General features: G+C 40.9%; 4 protein-coding genes across 4 annotated transcripts; 2 read left to right on the top strand and 2 right to left on the bottom strand.

Annotated features, from left to right (window-relative positions):
* Nucleotides 1-3,233: 3,233 nt before the first annotated feature.
* Nucleotides 3,234-6,226, top strand: LOC308135238 (uncharacterized protein CXorf38 homolog; the record flags this gene model as incomplete). The annotated part of the gene is given in 7 exon segments (XM_080503127.1): nt 3,234-3,437; nt 3,681-3,806; nt 4,374-4,397; nt 4,400-4,498; nt 5,265-5,414; nt 5,512-5,688; nt 5,773-6,226. Coding segments are annotated over 7 exon segments (930 nt in total). The 3' UTR covers nt 5,923-6,226.
* A 607-nt stretch (nt 6,227-6,833) lies between these two features.
* LOC308135157 (uncharacterized protein) lies at nt 6,834-8,465 on the bottom strand (the record flags this gene model as incomplete). The annotated part of the gene is made up of 3 exons (XM_080503032.1): nt 8,226-8,465; nt 7,640-7,769; nt 6,834-7,556 (listed from the first exon to the last, which is right to left on the bottom strand). The coding sequence occupies exons 1-3, from the start codon at nt 8,369-8,371 to the stop codon at nt 6,834-6,836; spliced, it is 999 nt and encodes a 332-aa protein (XP_080359158.1). The 5' UTR covers nt 8,372-8,465.
* Nucleotides 8,466-10,024: 1,559 nt separating this feature from the next.
* On the top strand, nt 10,025-11,344 carry LOC308134980 (SH2 domain-containing protein 1A-like; the record flags this gene model as incomplete). Its single annotated transcript, XM_080502843.1, has 4 exons — nt 10,025-10,176; nt 10,703-10,763; nt 10,962-11,097; nt 11,233-11,344. The coding sequence occupies 4 exons, from the start codon at nt 10,025-10,027 to the stop codon at nt 11,274-11,276; spliced, it is 393 nt and encodes a 130-aa protein (XP_080358969.1). The 3' UTR covers nt 11,277-11,344.
* A 1,127-nt stretch (nt 11,345-12,471) lies between these two features.
* LOC308135510 (interleukin-5 receptor subunit alpha-like) lies at nt 12,472-18,602 on the bottom strand. The gene is made up of 10 exons (XM_080503538.1): nt 18,563-18,602; nt 18,058-18,139; nt 17,911-17,960; nt 17,667-17,824; nt 16,448-16,623; nt 15,233-15,366; nt 14,927-15,074; nt 14,702-14,804; nt 13,856-13,937; nt 12,472-13,758 (listed from the first exon to the last, which is right to left on the bottom strand). The coding sequence occupies exons 2-10, from the start codon at nt 18,122-18,124 to the stop codon at nt 13,624-13,626; spliced, it is 1,053 nt and encodes a 350-aa protein (XP_080359664.1). The 5' UTR covers nt 18,125-18,139; nt 18,563-18,602; the 3' UTR covers nt 12,472-13,623.
* Nucleotides 18,603-18,815: the final 213 nt, after the last annotated feature.

The raw sequence follows: 18,815 nt of genomic DNA, 5'->3' as shown, positions 1-18,815 counted from the left end.
TATAAATTGGCAACTCTGGGCAAAAGCATTTACTCCAACTGCTGCAGAAGCTTCTGATAGCTAAGAAATGCCTGCACTGAGAATTTCCTCCTTGGCTGGAAATATCGTGATGATGTTGTTGAGTGTGGACAGTTGTGAGCTAAAATGAGGAAAGTATGACAGCAAACAACACAACAGGTCTGGAAATGGAGGGTGCACAGTTAAGTGCCTGTGTTTTTGGATGTATTTTCTTTTTTGACACCTGTGACACGTCTCTCCACACCGCTCGGGCTTGAAATAGCAAGGCGCCCGGTCGCGTCTCTCCTCCGGCAAGCCCCCAGTCTCAGCTGATACATGGTGTCTGTCAGCTCCTCCCTGATGAACACCTCGAGCGGCAGCCTCAGGGACGGCGGTGCATGCAGCTGCTGGCCGGGAGCTTCTGGGTACCCGACCCTTCGATTCGCAGCAGGCGGCAGACAGTAGCAGCTTGGCGATGCCACCTCTTATAAGGGGCTTGGCACATGGCGCCAGCTCTAGCGGGTCATCAGCTGTGGTCATACATCAAACAAAAGTGTAGATTATCTAACCTGCTCACGCAGGGCCATCTTATTGATGTTGTGCTAGTTGTTGGAGTTGTTCAGAGTTGTAATAACCTTGACCATGCCTAAATGTGATAACAGAAGAAGAAGAGGACAGGTCTGGATAGACAGCAGACATCAGTCCAAAGGGGGAACAAAATTATTACGAAGAAAATAGTTGTTCCCGACCAAGTGAGAGCTGACATACATGGAATGAGTTTTTACAGATACTGTGAAAGGGTTTTCCATTAGATCCACCTTGATACTGACAATAACCATGAGATTTGTTAAGTATCGGTGTCAGGGGGACTATCACAGGCTTGTGTACATCAATGGTGAAGAGTCGTGTTTTTTTGCTTTTCTTGAGTGTGTGGGTTCAGTTTGTACTTTGGCTATTAGTCCATGTTAATCTGGTCACAACATTTAATGACCTCCAGCTGTAAAGCAGCAGAGGTGGGCAACTTTTCTGAGGTCACCCTCCAGTCTGATTCAGTTTTAACTCAAATGGTTCCCTTGGTTTTTCTTTTTCTGAGACTTAAGCGCTCTTATAGTTTTCAGCTGACTCTCACTGCTCTCATCAGCATTTCGTCTCTTCCAGCTGTGGCGGGCAGATGGCGTCAGACACAGTAAGCAACCAGCTCGAACACAACAAGGCATATAGTGGCTTAAGAAAGAACAGCTTCCCTCTGTCACAGAGACAAATAGAAAATTAATCGCAAGGCAATTTGCTTTCAGTCATTCCTTTGGTCAGACATGTATCTACAGTGAAAATACAACAATTTCCCAACACATATTATATTCAATTGTAATAAAATGTTACATTTACAGTTCGTCTTTTAAAAGCACTCAAGTTAACCCTTTATTGGGCAACTTAATAAGTGAGAATGCCAAATATAAGTACAGTGAAATGAAGGCTGCAGGTCATTTGCTTTTGCTTAAGCATGGCCTCTCCCCAGTCATTATACTTGATTGATCCATGTGATGTGATTAAAATACCAACAAAAACTTCCTTCAGCTTATGAATTTTTGTCCATATGTCCAATATCATATAGTATTGACATGGTCATCGTCATGACTAAATAAAAATCCGTCAATGCAGGTATTTGTGTCAAAATATTCTTGAAAGAAACATGAAAGCCAAGTATTGTCATCTGACAATTTGCTGACCTGTGAATATCTTTCATGCTTGGGAAGTGTTCCTACAAAAGCTGCCGACTGTGTCTTACTGTACATCTAAATGTAAATTGCAAAGCCTGAAGCTCCACAAATGCAACTTCACCACTTCCCTGGTGAAAGCGGAGGCTCCAAATCACATTGTGATCATTTTAAAACCTGGTGAAAATTTGCTTTGATGCATTTATCATTGACTTTTCTGTTAGTGTTCAGAGTATTAGAACTAAGACAATGAAATGCAACTCAGCATCTAACCTGAAGAGTGTGGAGCAACGTGCAAGCTGCAACTCCGTGGAAGTTAATATTTGGGCCATTCCAGTGACCTACATGGGAGGGGCAGTGTATTAAAAACTGCACTCAATATAATGCTGTCCAGCTCAACAGCACTGCAAACTGTATACTCAAAAACAAACATGCAGTTATATTAAAAACTCTCTGGCCATTTCAAACGCAACATAACATTTATTACCTTTGTAAAAGCACATTTTTATGGCCCTCTGACAATAATACCTGGACTGGTATTTGTAAACATGTCACACTGTACATGTTTGCCACAGCAATTACAGAAAATAACACGTCTGGTAAGCATCGTGTATTAAATTTGCGATGAAGATATACGAGCATTTAGGTTGAACATAATTTCGCAGTTTGAAATATATCCAATAATTGTTCTTTCTCTGCATCATTTGATCAAATTATCAGTCTGCATTCACATCAGCGACATCATTTTCTTTGCAAATGTACCATAAAACACGTATCAGCGGCCTGTAATGGCGCTGTGTGCAGAGCCGCTGCCGTTAACATCTTTATGAGCTATCAGTATTCATCTTGATTCTGTCAAGAGGCATGAGCTGCATCTCTCACTGCGTATCAGTACGAGCCTAATAATGGAGAGGTAATTGAAAAGAAGAAGAGAAAAACAAGGTTGGAAATTGTGATCTGGGGGACTCGTGTTTGTTTCCTTCATCAGGCTGAGAGAAAAAAGAAGTGTATGAATCAGTTGTTGTGTCTTCCCCGGACACAGAGCGTCTGTCTAAACACGCTGGTCTCACTGCAGCTGTGGTTTCAAGACAAGCAGGTGTCGGTCAGCAATCTGCCTACGCCCAAAGATGTTGTGGTGCCCCGAGAGCTCCCCCGTGGATCCCTTGCGGCAGGGGGGGGTTTGTTGAGCGAGGAGAGCCACCTCCTCGCAGACACCTCATCCAAATGAATGGGTCCTTATCAGGCCTCTGCCAGAGGATGATGACGACTCATTCATTTGAATGAGGAGTGTGGGAGCAGGGAGACATGCAGGGCAGCGGGTCCCCAGGGCCAGGGCTGGAGAACACTGATTTATTGAAAGCTTTCTCCTCACCACTCAGCAACTCAGCCTTCGTGGCCTGCATGTCAAAGTAAACAGCGTCACCTGGTGGCCACTGTTCGACACCCACCGGGGAGGAGCCACGCGCCAGGAGTGAACTTGCCCCTCTTTGTTGTTGTCTTGCGTCAGGAAATAAGTCCGACATGGCTTTTGAGGAGCTTGTGGCCCGTCTGAACGACGGAGGTTATAAAAACTGGCTCAAAGCGGGACGGTGTCTCGTTATTTTAAAAGAGGGCCTTTATCCATTCACCGACCGGCATATGAGAGATTTCCACGGATACCTGCTCGATCACAACCCTCAGCTCAGAAACACATGCAGAGCTTCATGCCAACTCAGAACAAATAAGGTACCCTTCATGACGCAACGCTTCAATTCAGTTACACATTTACTCTCATTCACTTCTTTTTTTTTTGTCGGGCTTAAAGCACCTGAACTAGTCTACGTCCCTTACGTTCATTCTCACAGTCAGTTGTGTGGGGTCACAGAAATTTGCATCAGTGTGTGTGTGTGTGTGTGTGTGTGTGTGTGTGTGTGTGTGTGTGTGTGTGTGTGTGTGTGTGTGTGTGTGTGTGTGTGTGTGTGTGTGTAGCTTTGCAGTGGCTGTTCACAGTGGAAGAGAGAGATCCTCAAACAGCACAGACAGCCTCACACCGCCATCAACTGGGACAACTGCAGCCCTGCTTATTGGAGGACGGACCACTGGGAACTGGCCAAGGTACCCCCCCCCCCCCCCCCCCCCCCCCCACACACACACACACACACACACACACACACCTCACTGTATACACCAGGTGAAATGATAACAAAGGAAAGGTGTTGGCAAGAATAAAAGCAGTGTGTTTCAGGCATGCACTATTCGCACAGGTAATTATACTCACAATACTTATTCATATTAGGTGTCTCCATTGCAGAATGTATATAAAACCATACTTATATTATTGTTATAGTAATGTTGCATATTAGCTTATTTGATCAAGATATGTCATATCCACAAAAGATGAGATATTTAAGTCTGGGTATCAAGTAGTCACTCAAAGCAGCATCCACACTATCAATCTATAGCGTTGATATTTCAGAACTGTAATGTCTTTATTAAATTCCCAGTGTATAATATCTTATATTACTCTGGTACAGAGAGATGGGATGGGAATCCACATACAAGGAAATAATGTCATAAATATAAATATGTTCCTTGTTACTTTTGGTACTTCGCAATGAGAGAGATGTGTAAAATTCACACGATTATGTCGGTAAGATCGAGTCCCTCACTGTCTCTCTGCAGGCCTACATGCCGCGAGGTCAGGCCTCCAAGCAGAGGGTACCGATCAGTGTGACGCCGCCGCCCTGCTCAACCTCATCAACCACTGCAACTGCTTCAACTTTGTGGATCCCAAAGTGGTGAGAGAGGTAAACACTTTGAAAGGGAGGCCTCCGCTCTGCTTTGTATCAGGTTTAGTCAAGATGTCATTCTTACAAACAAGAAGCCAGAGGAAAGCTGATATCTGATATCAAAGTTTAGAAGTCTATATATCCTCAAGAGCTGACAGTGGCTCTCGGCCTGTGATTGACGTGTCTCAAGTCATTGTTTTATTTCACTTTTAATCGTAAAAATCACAATGACATGACCACACCACATATGCACTCAGCTGTCGACATCGCCGTGTGGTTTGCACAAACTTCCTGTGCTTGTGTAGGTTGTATTCAGGTACTGTATTCCTACTTCTTTTCAATTCCTCTACACATTTGATTTGACAAACTTTTATGGGGGTGTTAACCCTAAATCAGGCATCCTTTTAAAAATAAATCTCCCCTTAATGTAAGTACGGCCATCTTAGTTCTGATTGGCTGTATAAAGAATAACTAGGATGTGAAGTGTGTTTTAAAAAAAAATTGATGATTTTGTTGAGAGAGATGATCCAGTGTTAAAAAACCCCAAACAAAAACACCCCAGATCTCATTGCATTGTCCTGTAATTCAGATAATTTCATTTAGTTTTTTTCAAAACACAGAAATTGTGAGCAATTGATTATTTTACAGTTTGAGGCTGATTTACTCAGGAATTTTGATAAAAGGGAAAATATAGTTTCTCATTTGCTACACACAGAAAAAACTAAATCTCATCTCCAAAGCAAATCGGGATTTGCGTCATGTTGGAGTTTGCGTGTGCCTTCAGGTGATTCGATCCAGGAACGAGCTGATGCATTCATCTGAGTGTCATATGGGGGACGAATGGATGAAGCACTTCCAGACCAGTCTGAAACTCTTTGTGCATCAGATCGGCCAAAATTCACAGATGGAAAAAGTTGTTCAACAGGTCGACGAGGTGAGTTTTGCCGAAATCCTTTCCCGTGACGCCGAGCGCTGCTGCGTGAGGCTTCATTTGGTCGCAGTCTGTGCTCATGTGCATTTTTGTCTCCCAGATGCTAAAACTTGATCTGTCGATTTCTATCGACTTCATGGACGGATTAGAGGCTGATGCAATCAGCCAATCCAACGCCAGCTCCGACTTAGTTGGCCAATGGGAAGCTGAGCTACTGCAGGAGATGTTGCAGGAGTTTTTAAACACTCCTGCTGAGGACGAAGACGCCGACGCACCAGTGAGAAGAAAATCCATAAACACCCACACACTTCTACACTAAAATGAACATGTATTGACTTCTAATATTCTGTCTCTTCATCAGGACACTGAGCACTTAAGAAAACTCGCTGGTTTCTTGGAGGCCAACAAAGATCTGAGCGAGCGGTTTTCTGCAGAGCTCCGAGTCATAAACTCACTAAAGGCCAAAGAATTGAAAGATGAAGGAGAAAGCGGAGCAAGTGTGTGTGTGTAGGGTAGTTGGGGGTTCTCGTCCCAGTGGGAGGACATCGTCGGGTCCAAGCCTGGATCAGTTTACTCTCACAGTCATTTCAACATGCAGAGTAATCTGAATAGTAAGTGTGTGTGTGACTGTCGGTCGCTCCCCGTTTGTCCCGTGTGGGACGACCTGTCCAGCCTGAACTCTCGACCTCACTACCGAGTCAGCTGGAACGGACTCCCGTCACCGTCCCTCCCCACCCTCAGCTGGGTGCAGTGCAATTCCAGGTGGTCGGATAAAAGCTTGCTATTAAATCAGATCATGTGATTTGTAAATATAAAAGTGCAAATACAATTTTTGGACTATTTTTTTCGTTATATATATATATATATTCCTCAGCATTATCAATCACTGTGTGTAATGTGCTCATCATTGGCTCAATACGTGCCAAACTTCATGATGTGATCAGAAGTCAGTGTTGTTGATGCACAGCTGAAGAATCTAAAGAGAATGGAAACGGAAAGTTTATTTCATCACATGAATTCTAAAACGTCCTTTTAGATTTATTGCACAATTGCGAAATAATAAAAACAAGGTGACAAAAATGACGACAATGTTTAGCAGCAAAAAAAAGTGTTTTAATACAACATTTGGATCATATTACAAAGTTTCTCTGGAAAAAAAAATTAAAGCTCTTTCGGCAAATCTTATTGCTTAAAAGGCTACTTTTTTCTCTACAGAACAAGAAGGAGGTCACAGCGGTATTTGACTTTGGATCTCAAGATAATGTCAGTAAATGCATTCAGTCAAATACTTGATTAACTTGTTGCGGTTCCCCATTTTCCACTCACGCAAATCATGACTTTTGCACGGATGTAAGGCCAAGGCTGAGTGTGATATCTAAAACCAAGTGGTGGGCCCGCAGATAAGCCCAGGAGCAAACATCTTCAGTCTTCTTGTTTGAAGGGAGTTCCCAGAGGTCCATGCTGATAGTTGCAGAGGAGACAAGCGACGGTGAACAGCTGATTGATGCTCCCTGACAGAGGTGGGGGAATGCTAATGTTGAACATTTTGTTGTCTCTGATTGTCAAAAATATCGCCTCCAGATGGATTTTAAGAGCAACCTGGTCCTTAGAATCCTCGGATGCCTCCACAGGCCGGTGAACTCGGCCGGGAACAAGGTCGTCTATCCGGAAACTCCTATTAAGCATGACTGCCATGTCAGAGGAGAGGAGAGGTATGATGCCCGACTGCCTGAAGGCCTCCCTCGCACTCGCTGAAGGTCCGCAGAGCGCCGACACAAACGTCACCGCCCCGTGCGGAGCCACGCCCACAATCCCCTTTAAGATGCAGCAAGACGCGTGTAAGGAGCAGAGACCCTGCTGAGGCGGCGGGGGCGAAGTTGTCTGGCAGTGCAGCTCAATCCAATCTACGACCACATGAGTGTCAATGTGGTCGACAAACTCCCGCGGAAGATGAGCCTTCACCTCCTCCGGCGTCATCCACGTGCGCACGGAGCCCAGCAGGCCGTAGAGGAAGTTGGCCCAAGTTATGATGATCCTCGTGAAGGTGGTGGTGTGGATGTTCAAATGCTGCTCAAGCTCCCTCATGGTCCAGCCGGTCGACAGGAAGCTCACGAACAGCAAAAACTCATCTAACAGAGCCATGTCCTGATGAGGCAAGAAACACACGCTTAATGGTTTTTGTTATTTTCCTGCCGTAGTAACATTTGTAGTGACAGCCAGGTACTCACTGTTGCATTGCCCGGATCCTCTTGGTTCCCAGCAGTGTCGCAGGAGTTTGTTCTATCACGCCAACCGACACTGGCAGTTGCTCGTTCAATAAGCCTCCAAAAGGCCATCAAATGCTCGATGGAGGAGAAACTTTAAAGTGAAGTTCACATGAGTATATTTATGTCAGAATCGAGAGTATAACTGCTTGTGAAGAACGGACCAACTGAAGTGGTAATGTACAGTAAGTGTAGCAGACAAGTTGTTGAAAAATCTATTCTAAAATAAAACAGTGTGATGTGATTTTAATCAAATAACCAGAGAACTACTGTGAAATACTTCCTGTGGCCATAAGATTATATAACTCATATTTGCAAACAGTGTTTGGTGCGTTTTCTGTTAATGCCATGCTTTCTGTGTTTATATTGGTCACTGAAAGTCCTTTACATATCAATATTTAATAGTACCTATTGAGTTTTTATCCAGACTTATTTGATATTGGACTTTTGTTTTCTATTCCTCCCTGTCAAATAATTTCCTCTGGAATAAATAACATTTCTTTTCTATTCTATTCTACAAGCTTGCTGTTTAAGATCCGTTGCTGCTCACCCGGTGTAAAACTGGACGTCCTCTGGCGACTGGCTGAACCGCTGGAACACAGACCGCCTCGGTTCCGTCCAGCGTCCCCGGGGCCGCGGTGCTGGAGTCGGGCCTTGGCGGTAATAGTTGTGGTCCGCAACAGCCGCAGCGTCCATCACTGCAGGTTTACCCGCTGTCCAGATCCGCAGCGTTAAAGTCTTTTTTTTTCTTCTTTTTTTTTATGCAGACATGCGAAGCCACCGCGGTGCTCGCTTGTGCCGCTGTTTACAAATCCAAACCCGCCACTTCCGGCACAAGCACGACAAACTTCGAGTGAGCTCCGACTGCATCGCCATCTAGTGGTCATTTGTCAGTCCTGCATTATCACAAAGGGTGACTGACAACATCTTCGTTGTCTGTAAAGCTTTGAATGGTCTCCGGCCTAAATACATCTGAGATTTACTTGCACAATATGAAACATCCAGACTCTTGAGGTCCTGAGGTTTTCTCAGAGTCAGAAGCAAGTAAGGTGAAGCAGCTTTTAGTTTCTATGCTCCTCACATGTGGAACAAACTTCTTGAACACCGGAGGACTGCTGACACTCACTTCTTCTTTAAATCAAGCCCGCAAGCTGTTATTTGCTCAGGCTTTTCATTAAACAATAGTTTATACTTATTTGATTACCTTTACAAAGTTTAAATTTTTTCCCCTCCTTGTTATGCATTTTTTAATCACCTTGTTTCAACGTATTTCCTGTATCTCTATGTAAAATATTGTGATTTACCTTGTGTCCGAATGGTGCTGTGTCAATACCTTTGGTCTTGCTTGCCTCTTGAAGCGATCCAACATACTTTGACCAGATAAGACAGAAATGCATGGAAATTACCTTCTACCATTGCTTAATGTTGATGCAGACCTTTCAGAAAGGATATGTGATCTGACTGATCTGTGGTTGCATTGTTCCATTCACTGCAAGCTGCAGTGTCTTTAGTATGAGTGCGACAGTGACAGAATCCCTCACATAAATAAGTCTTGAATATCTTGAATATCTAACCCCCAACAAACCCCCAACATCACACTTTGTCCCTCCAACACATCTCCTTCAACTTTTGACTGGTTAGACATAACATAAAGTAAAGTTATAAAAATAGATTATGTTGCAGTGTTTTTCAGTCTTTTGTTTCCTCTGAAACCCCCCCCCCCACAAAAAAAAAAAAAAAATGCGTGTGTATTCTGAGAGTCGGTGTTTTGAACATAAACACTCCTAAAACAACATCCAGTCAAACCACAGTTAAATCATGTGCTCATGTGGTTCGGCTAGTGGTTTATGTGTATCAACATGCATTTGTCTGTTTAAAACCACTGTGTTTCATTTTTGTGAGTCTAGTGCAAACAAAGCCAAATGTGCACATGTATTTTTGTGAGATTTATGCTCATAGCATGTCGATTGAATAAATGAGTTCCATTTAAAGAAATTCAAAAGTGATTTCATAAAAAATATATTGATTATTACTAAAAAGGGTACAGATACATATTTAAATTCTAGATTGTTTTCACTTTTGAGTTGCAGAACACGGCGCCACAACTTAAGCAGCAAAGTTAAAATTGTACCTTCATTTTCAGCAGATAAAAGCTGTTATATAGGTTAAAAAAGAAAAAAAAAAAAGAAAAAAGTGCAAGATCAGTGAGATGCAGGTGCATGGCAGAAAAAGTGTGAAAACCAAAGCAGCTTTTCCTGCTTCACAGCCTTTCACACACTCATCTGCTTTTGAAGACTGCTGTAACCTCGCAAACAACAAACGGCTGTGGCAGTCAGACTTTAAGGCAACATGGAGCAAGAAGGGATGCCGATCAGGTCGATTTACTACGGCAGGATTGGAAGTGAGGCCACAGAAAGGCTGCTGGAGAGGTTTGGACATGACGGCAGCTTTCTGCTGAGAGACAGCGAGACAGTGCGAGGGGCCTACTGTCTGTGTGTGAGGTTAGTTGACCGTGCAGAGGTGCATTTGTATCGTTCATTTGTATCATTGTTGGCAAGTTCGCATAAACTCGGTTCAGTTCAAGATATAGACCATGAGCTGAAAACCATAACGTGTTGATAAAAGCCAAACATGTTCCAATTATTAAACATTTACTAAACTTTTGTACAGTTTACAACAATTTACATAGACAATCAGGAACTGAAATGAATGTTAGATAAACCTTTACTTACAGCCACCTCTTTCATATAGAACGTATAACCTACAAATATATATACAAGCAAAAAATACCCAAAGAAATGTGACTTTACAAGGAGATATTTAATATTCACCAGAAATCATAGAAGTTATTTGAATTTTACAAGAACTTTTGTATTTGTGATGTTTTCTAATATTTGGAGGTTTCTTTCTTTCTTTCTTGTGTGTGTGTGTGTGTGTGTGTGTGTGTGTGTGTGTGTGTGTGTGTGTGTGTGTGTGTGTGTGTGTGTGAATCTGAATTATTTATATTTTACACATTTTCTTTCATAGGAAAGCGCCGTATGTTCACACCTACAGGTTAGTGCACTCTGATGGACACTGGTATATACAGGTGGGCGAGCTTTTTTGCACACACACACACACACACACACACACACACACACACACACACACACACACACACACACACACACACACACACACACACACACACACACACACACACACACACACACACACACACACACACACACGCACACAGGCATGCACAATGGAGGTTTGTCATGGTGTGTGTTCTCATGGTTTACAGGGTTCAGGAGTCACATCGCAGAGATTTAGAACTGTGGAGGCTCTGATTGAGAACTACAGAAGGGCTCAGGTTGCTGCGATGCCAAGTCTCACTGACCCACTGGACAAAACACAACTACCAAACAGCATGGGACAAGGTACAAAAGACACACACACACACACACACAAAATCTTGCCTTGCGACGGCACATGAAGTTTATGTTTGTGGTACAACACGGAATTACTCTTTATCTCTGACATGTCAACTTTAACACCAATCGTTTCCACCACAGATTTCTTCTACATGGAGCTAAACAGCAGCACCTCTACTCAGTGATGCTGTGTCTGCAAATCTATGCTGCAAATTATGTGGAGAAAAAACATCTGAGCTACTTTGTACGTGGGACATGGTGTGTTTGTAAACTGATATTGATTAACATAAAAAAAAAGGGTTGATTTGTCCTTGTTTTCTGTGCGTATGTGTGTGCTTTCTCTTTGGAGATCATCTTTGAACCTTCACATAATGGGAATGTGTTTTGAGATCAGACTAAGATGAATGTTAGGTAAGATGGGGGTTTAGGATATTAGGCAAGGAGTATCCGTGGTTGGGGTTACTGTAAGTAGTTTACAGGAAATGAACACAATTAATGACCGCAGAGTGATAACACCAAACATCAGGCTGGTTGATCACTGACTCAATGTAAAGTCCTCATGAGGGATGTCAATACTTTTTAGTCAAAATAATCAACAATTTCTTGAACTAAAGTTCTCGTTTGTTCAAAATGAGACTAAATGCACATCAATACAATGCATGCAAACATCATGTGTGTGTACTTCACCGTGAATGTTATATATATATTGACTTCAAGAAGTCACAGTTATACTTTTGACCTATTTCATTTATGTGGTTTATCTGGGTCTGTTTTCTAGTCTGAAGCTGTCACGCACAATGACTGCAGTGACACAGAACACTTTGGATGAAGCAGATTTCGACGTGCATGTCGAGACGTACATTTCACCACTGTAACTTTCTATGTTTCTATCTCAAGTATCTTTGATTAACCAATCTCTATCAACATCAGCTCATTTCTACCTTTTACACATATTGTTGCCACATTTTCCACAGCTATAAAAGCACGTCTTCAAAAAGAAGAAGTAAGTTGTTGCTGTGTTACAAATATATCTTACTTTGCAAGTCATGCTTCACTTCCTAGTGGTGTTACATTTAATGCTTAAACTTCAGTCTCTTGTGTTTTGAAACTGTGATGTACAATTCCAGAGGTTTCAAAAGAATTCATGAAAAAAAACAAAAAACTTTTGTCAATGTAATCTCAATCATATAGACCTAAGAAAGCAAATAGAAGATGACAAAAAATCTTGCTGAAATCACAATTTTGTTACCACATATTATTGCTTTTTTATAATATTGATACGTATAAAAGTAGCAGTTCTGATATTGCAAAAATATGAACATCAAAGACACTGACAGATCAGTGAGTGGACTTTTTCAGACCAGAAGACAACACGTCACAGAGCTTTATTTGGCACTTTATTTGAAATAGAAAGGCACATTTGATTTAGAGAAGCACGAACCCCTTCAAGTTACATGACCAGTAGGGGCCAGTGCTACTCCACTTTTAATCATTTAATCAGTCACACATTATTTGCTTGTTGTCTCTGGAGAGGAGCATCGCTGTTACTATATCACTAAACCTCTGTTCACTTGTGATGGAGCGCCTCATTAATCTAGAGTGAACTCAGTTCTTATGACGGCGACACGGAAGACGTCTGTCAATCAAAATAACTTCTACTCATAAGATTAGTTTATACTCTTGATGCGTTAAATGGTAAATGTTCGGTTTTTGAAACACGTGAAGCATTTTGGGCTGCATTTTACTGCATTAAAAGTGTTCTGTAAACAAAGGCTGATGGCTTGAAATAGACATAAATAGATATACCGGCAGAGCTGAGTTAAGGTGTTGTAACAGCATTGAAATGATACAGCTACAGTTTGTGCACATCTATTGAGAGAGGAATACCTCACAGAGACGAGAGCAACTAAAGGAATATTTTCCCATATATGTAGACCAGAGGTGTCCAAACTACGGTTTTAGGGCCACTTGGGGACTGTGGCTGATTTTTAATTGACCTGCAGCAAGTTATTAAAAATATAATAACACAAAACGAATTACAGGAAAATGTTGCTGCTTGTGACCAAAAATAGAACTAAAAAAACCAACAAAAAAAACCAAGATGGCAAGTAAATCCAAAACAGTTTCAGCCACTACCAGTGAATGACACTGCAGTCTGTTATTTTTCAGAAACTGTTTTTGAACATCTCTGATCTGCACAAATGTTGTTTGCAGTTGGTAGTAAGCCAACTTCTGTGTCTTTTAAAGAAGCAACCTTTATCTGCAATAATTGACAAACCTATGGTAACATCCACTATGTTGAAACCAATTCCACAGAAAACAATAGAGTAACACTCAGCATGTGTTGTCATCATGGGTTTCTGTTGGTCCTAAAATTCAATGTTCTGTTGTTCCGACAATGAAAATCTGAAAATGTCTTCAAAATAATAAATAATAAAAATAATAATCACCGTTTGGATACTGGCTCCATATATCACTAAACTACTGTATATTACAATACTTTATATTTGATAGCACAGGCTTCACATGCATTCACCATACATGTCCACATTTGTCTTTTAAATCCATCTGGTGTTTCTCCAAAGATGTGTTTTGGGGGCTTTTCTCTATATCTTCAACCTCTGTGATTTCTTCTTCTGGCTTTGCTGGCATGGCTGGGTAGAAAAACTGGCAACACAAGAAGCAAAATATTGGTATAATTTAATGCGAACGGTTGTAATTTCGTTATTAAGTGGACACGTGTGGTTCAGGGTGTCGTGCTTACGTTAAAGGTATCACTTTTTTCCAGGAAATACTTGTACTTTGGTGGTGGATGAGGAATTGGAGGGAACAGTACATCTATAAGCCTGTAATACACACACACACACACACACACACACACACACACACACACACACACACACACACACACACACACACACACACACACACACACACACACACACACACACACACACACAAAATGAGAATGAATCAGTTGCTCAGATTATTGACATGAGGCCCCTGATGGACTTGGATCAAGCGAGTAGAAGATGGTTGAATTTTAGTTTTTTTTTGTTTTTCATTTTAGAGCAAGCTGTTCACAGACACATGAGCAAAGGACGCAGAAAAAAAGGACTTTTGCATATTTCCCCTAGAGCTATTTTAGACCTATGAGGGTTCTGGCCACAGCTTGAGAGAGTGGCAGGCGGCTTATCAGATAAAAAGAAAACCTCTCACTTCTTCTTTCTGAAAACTGTTGTCTTGTTTTAGCTTCAATGCAGCAGCCAAAATGGCCTTTGACTCCTTTTCTTCTGAGAGTCGAATGTTTCAAATGTCAAAGGCATGGATCAGATACACACACACACACACACGCACACACACACACACACACACACACACACACACATATATATATATATATATATATATATATATATATATATATATATATATATATATATATATATATATATATATATATATATATAAAAGAAGAAAGAAAAGAAGAAAAAATACAACTCCAGAAAGAAGATGAGAATAAAGTTCAGTGTGTAAGGGAGTGGGAACTGTGGGCATGTGTAAATGTGTGTGAGTCAAAGGACAAGTCCGTCACGGGGACAAGCAGTACCTCCGACGATATCGAAGTAGCAGGACAGCCAGGATCAGGTGTATCGCAAGTGTTAGCAAGATGACCACCAGAGGGTTGAGTGTGAAGACAGACTGCTCCACCACTTGGAAAAAAAAAAAAAAAACAAGATATGAGAAGGTATGAGAGGTTATGGTTGGTTCTTAAAAGCCTTCTAGAAATGGTGTAGTCACCTCCTAGTTAATCTGCATAATGAGAAATACTCACCGACAGTATGACTCCAGTGGCTCCATTCAGTACAACCTTCGCAATTGTTCGCTATAATCCTTGCCCTCATTCTCAGCCTGTAGGTGCGGGTCGGATCTACCTTCTGTTCTGTATACAACCTCATTTTTTCAATGGTTTTGTGCTTTTTCTGTCATGTAAATAAATAGAGCAGGTTCAACAACATTGAGAAGTTAGTGGCATCAAAATCCGGCCTCGTATCCCATGTTGATTATTTTCAAACTTAAAACAGCAAGTGTTTTTGGACAATAGACAACACATGGAGCAATCCACACACTCACACACTACCTGGTCGCCCATGTCCAGCTGATACTCAAAGCACATTTCGTTATAGAAGTATCGGCTGAGGGGTTTATCCCAGGTCACACTCAGGTCTTTATCCTTGACTGATGCATTGATGCGTGGAGGAGGAGACAAAATATCTGTTTCACACATGATTAGAGGCAGGTTAGAAAATCCTTCTGAAGATAGATTGAATTTCAGATGTTGTAGACCTTAATGGCAAAGGGATTTCTGTTTTAAAATATTAATCATACAATCATTTAAATGAGGTGCAACCCTCAACTACAAACTGTGAAGCGCTGCAAAGCAATGCAGCCTGATGAGCAAAGAGGAACCACAGGACACAGAATTTATAGAGAAGAAGTGCATTGCTACATACAGTTCCACATTGTTGGTTTCTGTATGACACAATGCGTTGGAGGGGGTGACAAAGAAGAATACTGCAAGCAAGACACCATTGAATGACATTTATGTTTCATGAACCAAAAACATGAAACTTTTCCTTGAAATTGGTGGAACATCTTTTGTGTGCATCTTTTCTCTGTGATCAAGTCATCCACCTCTCTTGTTTTGGTCATTTTACATCCCTAATCCATGTACCGATGGATTAGGATGACCATTTCTCTGTATTGTTCTTTCACACAACTTTTTTCTTTTTTTTTTTTTAAATTAGGATGGTAAACAAAAATGCAGATACTTTGCATTGTACCATTTCTTTCATGTGTAAACCAAAATCTACTTATAAATTTAAAAAAAAACTTGCTATCTATTACTACAAAGAGGATAAAGTACTATATAGTATATGTACATGGTTAATGTACATGGTTAGTGTACAAAGCTGCTCTGTTGTCCTGCTTGTACTTGACAGTGAGTTTGCAAACATGTTTACCTATTATGCTTTCACACAAACATGTTGTTTTGCATATGCCAGCACCAAAAAATACAAGCTTGTGATCACCCAATACACTGACATAAATCACTGTGTGTAGAGTCCTGTGGATGCATATTGTCTGAACGTCTTTTTTGAATGAAACACTTTTGTTTCTAGAAGGCCAATCAAATCCATCAAAGGTCAGATAAAGATTAGAAATACTTCAATTACAAGTATTATCCCATTGATTTAAGCAGATATATTATATACCTAATTTGCACTTTTATGAGGTTATAACTACTCAGAGCTCAGTGACAGCTATAAAAGAAGTGTTTGGCTTGGATTTTTACCGATCGTGTTCTTGTAAAACATGAAGGTGTAAGCTGTCCAATTGTCATGCAGGGACATGTTGAAGTGAAGCACTACGGAGCTCATCTCAAACCCAGTGATGTCCAAAGTGGCTGATGCATCTCTCTCCACAGACTCTTCTTTCAGGGAGTGAACTTCCACGTCACGATTGCAAACTCTAGAAGAGACAAAAAAATATATGTATTTATGTTCTAATTTCAAATAAAGGTGACTGCTTACTTTTCATGTTATGGTGATTTCATTTCTCAGGCCCAGCTGAATGGGAACATGCGCTTTGATTATTATTATTCATGGTGAGGACTGCCTTAATATGGGGTTGTTAAAATTTTGGGCTCGCTGGGGAGTTCTTTAACCCTCCTCTCAAGCTGGAGGAATCATCAACTGTTTAGCACTACATACCACTATGGAGATCTTTTAAAATATCATGCCAGGATCACAGATCTTCCACTTTACTTTGAAAGACTCCCAAGAGCCTTTAAGAGCAAGACTCAGACAGATATTAATGTGGCAAATACTGTACGACTTGAATGTCATGGATATTCAATATGTGATAACTTCACGTGAGTAGGTCACTTTTTTCCTGTGATGGCTATTTTTGTTTGTTGTTGTTTTTTCTTAATCAATTTTATAGCACAATGCAGCTTTCTACTTCAGTCAGTCACTTCCTTGGAATAACAAGTTGTAGCATTCTGGTTTATCACAACATTGTAACAGCCATGAACGCTCCGGCTCAGAGTCCTTAAACCTCATCCAAGTTTAACCTCTGAGCACTGACTTAAAGGACGAGGGCCTTTATGAAGAATTTTATTTCTATAATACTTCCATTCAAAGTGCTCCACGTGTTTAAAGTTTTAAAAAAAATCAATCAATCAATCACATGAAATAAAATGAAACCGTGAACCTCCACAGAACAGGTCGACCTGATATCTACAGGTAAACCTTTCAAAGCATTTGGTGCTGGAAATATGAACACCTGCTGACCTTCTGTCTTTTTTCCTGACCTTTGGGACATTTAGAAGCCAGTAACCAACAGAATACAGTCATGTAGACATGAAATATTAAAAGAACAGCCTGATACAAACGGCGCAATTAAATAAAATTAAGCAAAGAAAAGTATTTTTAAGGCGTGAAATCTAGAGGAATGCCAACTATCTTGAGGGTATCTTGGTTTTGATTGTAAAGGAGAGAGTGTGGGAATACCTGATGTGAACAGAAAGCTGAGAGTCTTTGTCCATAGTGTGGAAGGACCAGGAACAGTTGAGTTCATTTGATGGGTAAAGCAAGCACACAAATGTTTCTTCCAGATCCTCCTTCTCCACAAAATCATTTCCTGATGGAGTCTGCACGTGGATCTGAAACTGTATCACAGAAAAAGTAGAGAATGAACACTCTTGAATATTAAACTAACTCAGGAATTTTGCTCTTGAAGATAAACATTTCTCACTTCAATTTCACTGTCCGCCTTACAGATATCTGCACTGTTTCCATTTGTCCCTGTGATGCATGAGGAAAAAAATATGGGTATGTTTGGCAGTGACACTGGAACATGCACAGTGGGGGTGTAGTAAAAGTGATTTTAAAGGTCACTCACCACTTTGCAAGACCCACAAAACAAGCAAACTGGACCAGAGTAGAAATTTAACTGGAAACCGCTTCATTGCCCAACTGGGTGTCTTCTCACACACACACACACACACATACACACACACACACACACACACACACACACACACACACACACACACACACACACACACACACACACACACACACACACACACACACACACACACACACACACACAGAGTGAATAATTTCATGACCGTTTGTACTTCCCCTTCTCAAGAACTTACAAGTTAGTTAAAATACCATAAAATGCTTCACTGGGCATAAAACTCAAAATATACATACATATAAAACTGTTACTTGTAAGTTTTAACAAAAGCACTTTGTTAAACTATCTCCGTTTAACAACTATGCGAGTCAAAAAGGATCTCTTGTCAGACACATGACTGTCTTGACGAGTTTAACATTTCTTTTGAATAAAAGTAAACTCCTGTCAGCTTTATTGTAGTTATAATAATGCAAACAGTTACCTCCTGCTGTCGCACCAGTCTTCAGTCTCGCTTCCCTGACTACAAGAAAACATGAAGGGAAAGCGGTCAATGGCAGAGAGAGGAGGTGGCCAGAGGTGGTTCCTAATACTAATAATACTACCAGTAATACACATGTTGACAATGGTACTACTACCACTAATAATAATAATAATAATACTAGTAATAATAATAATTATCATCATCATCATCATCATCATCATTATTATTATTAATTATTATTATTATTATTATT

The sequence above is a fragment of the Blennius ocellaris genome, assembly GCF_963422515.1.
Source record: "Blennius ocellaris genome assembly, chromosome: 10".
Lineage (NCBI taxonomy): Eukaryota > Metazoa > Chordata > Actinopteri > Blenniiformes > Blenniidae > Blennius > Blennius ocellaris.
The sequence above is the reverse complement of the archived record's forward strand: the minus strand, read 5'-3'. Positions and strand labels throughout refer to the sequence as shown.

What these genes read in the sequence shown, in the direction of transcription:
- LOC308135510 (XM_080503538.1), bottom strand. Translation starts at nt 18,124, where the DNA reads ATGAAGCGGTTTCCAGTTAAATTTCTACTCTGGTCCAGTTTGCTTGTT. An exon ending in AGGCGGACAGTGAAATTGAA is followed by an intron (nt 17,825 to 17,910) that starts GTGAGAAATGTT and finishes TCTGTGATACAG; the next exon opens with TTTCAGATCCACGTGCAGAC. An exon ending in GTTTTACAAGAACACGATCG is followed by an intron (nt 15,367 to 16,447) that starts GTAAAAATCCAA and finishes TGTGTGAAACAG; the next exon opens with ATATTTTGTCTCCTCCTCCA.